At 35.8% G+C, this 7124-nt stretch overlaps 2 protein-coding genes across 2 annotated transcripts; one reads left to right on the top strand and one right to left on the bottom strand.

The window, feature by feature from the left end:
- Positions 1 to 1275: 1275 nt before the first annotated feature.
- Positions 1276 to 4308, bottom strand: LOC106875827 (D-aminoacyl-tRNA deacylase 2). Its single transcript, XM_014924113.3, has 2 exons — positions 3907 to 4308; positions 1276 to 1687 (listed from the first exon to the last, which is right to left on the bottom strand). Exons 1-2 carry the CDS (start codon positions 4040 to 4042, stop codon positions 1305 to 1307), a joined length of 519 nt encoding a protein of 172 aa, XP_014779599.1. The 5' UTR covers positions 4043 to 4308; the 3' UTR covers positions 1276 to 1304.
- Positions 4308 to 7124, top strand: LOC149131364 (uncharacterized). The gene has a single exon (XM_089340609.1). It carries the CDS (start codon positions 5788 to 5790, stop codon positions 6538 to 6540), a length of 753 nt encoding a protein of 250 aa, XP_089196735.1. The 5' UTR covers positions 4308 to 5787; the 3' UTR covers positions 6541 to 7124.

Below are 7124 nucleotides of genomic sequence, written 5' to 3' on the forward strand. Positions count from 1 at the left end.
GAATTTACTGTCATCCAATACCATTTTATGTGATATATATGTAATGAGAAAAATAATCTAAAAATAGTTTCATTAAATGAGTTTTTTTTTCTTAATAAAATTAGGTGGGAAAACCCATTGTAACCATAGACTATGTATTATATGCAACCCTTAATTTTAAAATTGATTTTGATGGAAAAAGTCCTCGTGTTTTATGAATTTGAAACAGTGCAGCAGCCAACAATACAGAGTAGCTTCCCTTGTTTCTAGAACCCCCCCCCCTCTATCTCATTCACCATCACTACTACTATTACTACTACTGTCATGTCAGAGGAAGAAACGGAATCGAAGTATTATTAGCTCCAGGTTAATTCCCCCGAGGTCGACTTTGCCTTTCTTCTTTTGGGGTCAATGAAATAAGTATCAGTTACACATTGAGGGTCAATGTAATCGACTAGCCTCCTTCCCTCCAAATTTTCAAAGCCTTGTGCCTAGAGTAGAAATAATTATTAGCTCCAGGTTAAACCTCAAACTGAAGGCCTTCCTCTCGGCTGTCTTTTTGTCTTCATTTAAGACATTAGGCTGAGATTTTAGAAAGACTCAGTTTTTGAGAAGGGAAAGCAATTATTGGTGATTGTTTTAGTTTAACCCAGGCCATTCCAGATCAAGTAAACCCATGATCAAAGGCATTCCAGCCATGAACATCTAGTTTGAATGTGTGTGTGTGTGTGTGTGTAAAGAATCCAAGATATTCTCCATGTCAGTAATGTGTGATTTGAAGGAGATTTTGCTGCAATTTCTAACAGGTTGAACAACCATGTAGAGGTGCCAAGTGACATAGTTGGAGTTGCCTGTAGATATTGTTGTTGATGTTTATAGCCTGAGTCGAGCAGTGTTCCAGCCATGACCATCAATGTGTCTTTCCATTTTTAACCTTCTCAGGCCAGGGTCCCCTGTGTCTAATTTTACCCTCCACTGGAGCTCCTGAGCAAAAAAGATAAATAGGTGCATACACAACACAAGAGTAACAATTGCAGGCAAACTGATGGACAGAATCAGTTGTATCTTCTTTTTCACCACTGTTTTATTGTGAATTTAGCAGAGATGGCGTTTAAGCTATTCCTGTTATAATGGGAACATGGAGTGACAGGATTAAAGATGTGGATGATATAAGAGAGATTTTGGTTGCTACTTCTACCACATTGAAACACCATATAGGACACATCCCTCTCACTGGCCCAGTTGGAGTAATGTAGAAGAGAAGGAGTGTGTGAGAAAAAGAAATTAACAATAATGTTACAGGTTTCAAATAATATTAATTTTAATCAAGAAAATTCAAGAAAATGAGAGAATGGTCCATTTGTTACAGTGCTTAAAACTTGCCGGTTACCATAAGTACCATTCTGAACTGTGCATTCTTGGTTCTGCTTCTGTACTGTGTTCCGGCATATATTGACAAAACGAGTGTAAAGCAACTGTCCTTCATCTTTGGCAATATTCTTGTGGTATTGCATACATTTGCCTTTCATGCTTCCTCCCAGAGTCGCTTGTGGAATGATCAACACGTCTCCTGGAAGGTCCATAATTGACACAAGCTTCCCAGCCTCGTTTTCACTCAGTCTCACATTTAGAACTGATTTCACCATGCGGTCAACCAATTCTTCATTGGATCCTTTCATGAAGCACACATATGCTATAAGGCCACGACCTGAACAGAGAAAGACAAATGTATTAACAGACATAATTTGATTAGCTATACACACACATACACACATTTATATATATATATATATATATATATATATATGTATCTATGTATCTATGTATGTATATATACATACATTTCTATAATGATTTTACAATACTAATAACCACTTGTTAGAACCCAATATACAGATGGTTTAGAGTAAAGCATTAGGTGAGTACAGAGCATTATGTCAAATATCAAATGACAAAGGAATATATATATATATATATATATATATATATATATATATATATATGTGTGTGTGTGTGTGTGTGTACACATACATATTTGGCAGTGGAGAACTACATGCAGAGAGAGAGAAAAACAGACAGACAGATATTACACATACAAACATAAGCCAGCTGACAACAGTACACATTAAAATTAAAGGTCTGGTTTTGTGGGAGAAGCTCATAATAAATAATGCTTTTATGATCCCATGGATATCCATCTTTGGTTGCTGTTTGGGGGATCCTTATGCAAATTCCAAGATATTTTGCGCACTACGTTTTCGTACACAATCCATTTTTTATCTTTAGTCAAAAGTTGTTTCAAAAAAAAAAAAAAAAAAAAAAAAAAAGATGCTTTCATTCCGTTTAAAAAGCATATCACAAACAGAATACTGGTTCAAGCAATTCCTTTCTGATAGTTTGTGAGGGACTTCCACTGCAACTGTCATCTTCCAAGCTAAACTCTCCAGCTTTAAATTTTGCAATCCACTAAGTTTAACCTGATCTTACTTATGATAAAAAGTAATCCAACTGCAACCATGCCATCTTATTTTCACAGTGTCTCCACAGCTATCTATACTTACAATATCTAATGTATCACTCCTTGATTAAGATAGTAAGTTGTGATCTGAGGGAGACCTGATGGCTATTTCTACCAGATTGAGTGGCCACTTAAAAACGTCAGTCTTTAGTTCATATAATGTTGATAGAGTACTTTAGTTCTAAGTCAACTCTGAGCAAGACCTATAATTGAAACTGTGACTCTCCCATCTTTACAGGTCAATGACACTTTAGCTCTTGTGAAGCAAGGACATTTACCAACAGAAAAAGTGACTTGAATTTTGCTCAAAAAGTATTCTAGCCATGCCCAACATAGTCAATCTCCGAGGGAGATTTTTCTATTTCTAATAAGTTTATTGTTCCGATTTACTTCACTGTAACATCGATAGATTTAGCAACAAAGTGAAAGGAAGTTTCCTTAAATAATCGAAACTGTAAAGAGCCTTCTATTCGTTTTTAACTTAGCAAAGTACTTCTCTAAGGGGGTTGTGAAAATAACTGTTTTTAATCGTGGAACTCGGAGTATATAAAGTTATAAATAATAGTGTGTGTATATATATATATATATATATATATATATATATATATATATATATATATATATAGCAAAGGTAAATAATACGCACACCCTGTGTTTACAGAAACAGTCGAAGGCTTCCCTTGTTTTATATAGTTTTTGGAAGTTTTTTTTTAGTTAATAATTAATTCTTTTAAAGTCTTATTAAAATTATGTAAGGGTTCCTTGATAAAATACATTAGGAACCGCTGGCAGCTTAATTTTGATCATATGAGGCTCGGCTCAGGTGTCCAGATAATATTTTAGTTTCAGAGAAACTGAAGAAAATAAAACAATAGCAAGAAAAAAATAAACGAGAAGTTAAACTAACGACAAAGATTTTTAACAGATGTAGCAAGGAAAGAAAACACTTTGCAATGGAATGAAAATTCAGAGTTTGACTAAGTCTGTAGAATAGCAATCTAACAATATAGGACTGACCCTTCGTTTGAGAGAAATTGGGGTTTTTTTTTTTTTGCTTTTTCCAAAAAATATTTTTTTACATAGGCCACAGCTAGTTTCTTCTGATTTTGTTCTTTGATTTCTTAATAATGGAATCAAGAGATTCTCTAATAAACAACCACCAAAAGAAAAAAACGACAACCAAGTGTATGTGTGCGTGAGCCTGTTTGTTCAGCTTGCTAGAAACAGCAGTCAAATCTCTTTCAATATCCTTACTATTAAAAAAAATATAGAGGGCCACCTTCATTTATGTTAATCCCAGATATAGATGGGATGGTCATGGTTTGATGGAATATCTTTCATCATAACCCTGCTATATTAACGCTGATATGAGGCTAAACAATAAAATACAATAAATGGGTGGTAGTTACCTATTTCAACAAATTCTGCATCTTTGTCATCAGTTTTCGGCTGGACCAGCAACCTCGCCGACAGGCATTGCTGTAACATGGACCGGGCTTTGACACAGTTGGACGATTCTGACTTGGATTTCGTCTCAGAAGACATTTTGTTCGATTGTTTCAACAAATATAAACGAAATATCTGTCGTTCTTAAGTATCTTAAGTTTAAATAAAATTACACACATATGTGTGTGTGTATATATATATGTATGTATATGTATGTATATATAATAGTAGATGATGATGATGATGATGATGGTGTGAGTAAGCTGATGATAAAGAAGACCTTATCTAATGTTTTTATCAGAAGAGGTTGACGTTGCCGAAACAAAACCAGCGAGTCGAGAGTAGTTCCCCTTGGCCAGGGTAACTCTCTAAAACTTGCAAATGTCTTTTCACATTGAATCTTGTTCTTTCTTGAACGATATTCAGCGCGGAACTTCATCAAGTTATAAGCGCGCTAAATATTAGTTCTTTGCATTACAATTTTTTTTTCTTCTAGAACATTGTCATTTTATAAGATGTCTTTAAACATTCCGATATTTATTTAAACGAAAGCAAATTACCGGAGAACCTCTGCCCCCTCTCAGGGTTAGAGGTAGGTGCCGCATTGGGGATGTCACAGTCTGCGACTCTTTTGCTCCCTCCCACATCCTGGATACTGCAGTAAATCAGAAGGTCACTGATTCCGTAGCCGAACGGAACAAAACCCTGAAGTATCGGAACTCGACAGTGAACTATCTCTTCCAACCTGTGGCGTTTGACACGTTCGAAACAGAGGTTGTAAAAATTAATTGCAATATATTGGTCCAATTAATTGATTAGAGTCGTACTGCCGTTTACATAATTGATTGCTATCATATCGATTAATTGCAGTTAATTGCAACATTGTCAGCGAAAGTTTTTCAAATGGCTTATACTCCATTCTACGTACAATTGGCAAATACAGTGCTCTATTATTACTTGATGTATTATAGGCGGCGAAAAGACAGAATAGTTAGCACGCTGGGCGAAAAGCTTAGCGGTATTTCGTCTGTCATTACGTTCTGAGTTCAAATTCCGACGGGGTCGACTTAATAATCACCAGTTACGCATTCAGGTCGATGTAATCGACTTAATCCCTTCCCCTTAATCGGAGGCCTTGTGCTTCCAGTAGAAAGGATTATTTGAGGTATTGTGTTCACGCTTTGTTCTGACTGCTGAGAATGATTCATATATTCTGTTGTGCTTTGGATTTGATTATTGTGTATGTTGTCAAGTGTCGATGCTTGATTCGGGCTATTGAGAATGATACACATTCTATGATGCTTGGCTATCGGTTATTGTGTATGTTGTCAAATAATCGCTGTCGAATGATTATTAGTTCTGACTGCCTAGAATGATTCACACATTCTGTTTTCAAATTAAATCGTAACTTCGCCTGCAACGTAGTTGTATCTTGAATTCCGCCCCAACATATTAACTGAATCAGACTTTCATCAGTGGAGTGGCGAAATATCTTCTATTTTAAACTAACCCATGGCGCGGAAAAACGAGCAAATCGTCAGAAAATATTTTAAGCAAATAGACAGTGAGCATGTATGAAAATGCAAGTGTGGGAAAAGTTGACCCAGAAAAAAGGAAATGGATGGACAAATCTTATAAATCACATAAAAAGCAGCATCCAGGGTATTCTACCATACAAGCAACTCGACAACCATCTTAATCGAGTTTTCTTTCACCAAGAAGTAGTTAGGTCAGTCGCTCGGTCTTAAATGTTTATGGTTGGATTGAGTGGGTGTGTATTGGTTTAAAACCGTTTTCTTTTATTGAAGACCCACTGGCTTCGTAAGTCCACAAACTTGGGAAGTATGACAAATGTGACCTTAAAGAAACACATGGAGAAACTTATTCAAGAAGTGGAAAAGAAAATGTCTGATGAATTTCTAAGTAAATTTTCGTTGGTAATCGACGGTTGGACTAAGGGACCAACACATTTCATTGGACTGCTTGCATCTTATTCGTTCAATTATCAAAATGACTATTGTACTGTTTTGCTGGCATTTTTGCCAATGGTAGGTGAAGCATTATTCACTGCTTCTGGTTATGTCGAATTCATAGAGAATGTGTTAAGTGTCTATAACAAAAATTTAGAAAATGTAGCTATTACTGGAAATAATACTAAAAAGAACAAATCTATAGCGAATTTGTGTAGAATACCATTGATTGGATGTGCCTCTCATAAATTTTATCTAGCTGTTTCTGCTTACCTCGACAAGCAGGAAGTTCTGCTTGATAAAGTTAATACGTTGATGGGCCAGACAAAATCATTAAAACTTGCGGGTAAACTTCAGGAAAAAAACGCCTTTGCAAACCTTTACAAAGAAATAAAACCCGTTGGTCCAGTACTTATGATTGAGCGGTACATCCAACTCCAGTCGTTTTTAGACTCTGTTCAAGGCGATCCAAAGCTATTTGATTATCTGTTGACTTCACGCGATCATAATGATCTGCAGACTTTAAAAAGCAATTTAGGAAAATTACGCTCAGTAACAGCCGCCTTGCAAAGAACAGGAATAGATTTGGGAGAAGCTCGAATTCTTTTTGACGAAATTCCCGCATAGTATCCTTACGAGGAGTTTTAAAAATATTTGCTTCTATCAGCAGCCAATGCGCACAGCCCAAATTTTTGAAAGTAGAGTTGTGAAAATTTTACAACATGCAGAAGCAGAGCTAACTGTGGATGAAGTGGCTGCTCTACATCAGCTGAAAGTAGTGACAGACACATCACAACAGTCTAATTTACCTGCAGAAGATGATTTTTGCTTCAGTTTGTTTGAAAAAAGATAAAATTTCACCTCAGCAATATTTGAACTGTAGATTTTTGTTACCATCGTCCAACATCTTGGAACGTTTCTTCAGATCGGCAGGTTACGCTTTTAATGATTTTCGGCAATACTTAACACCAATGAATTTAGAAATGCAATTATCTCTAAAAGTCAATCGCGCTTTCTGAGATAAAGACCTAGTTTCAGAAATCTGCAATCGTTCATGACCTTTTGCTGTATAACATTTTAATTGTGCTACTCGTTTAAGAGACTGTTTCAATTAAAGACCTTCAATTTATTTGTTTTTCCACTACTGTACAATGTGGAGTATGCCTGTTTGTTCCCTACTCTAAATCAATAAAATTAAATTTTGAACCTTT

Source organism: Octopus bimaculoides, chromosome 23, assembly GCF_046866305.1.
Source record: "Octopus bimaculoides isolate indiv1 chromosome 23, ASM4686630v1, whole genome shotgun sequence".
NCBI classification, from domain to species: domain Eukaryota; kingdom Metazoa; phylum Mollusca; class Cephalopoda; order Octopoda; family Octopodidae; genus Octopus; species Octopus bimaculoides.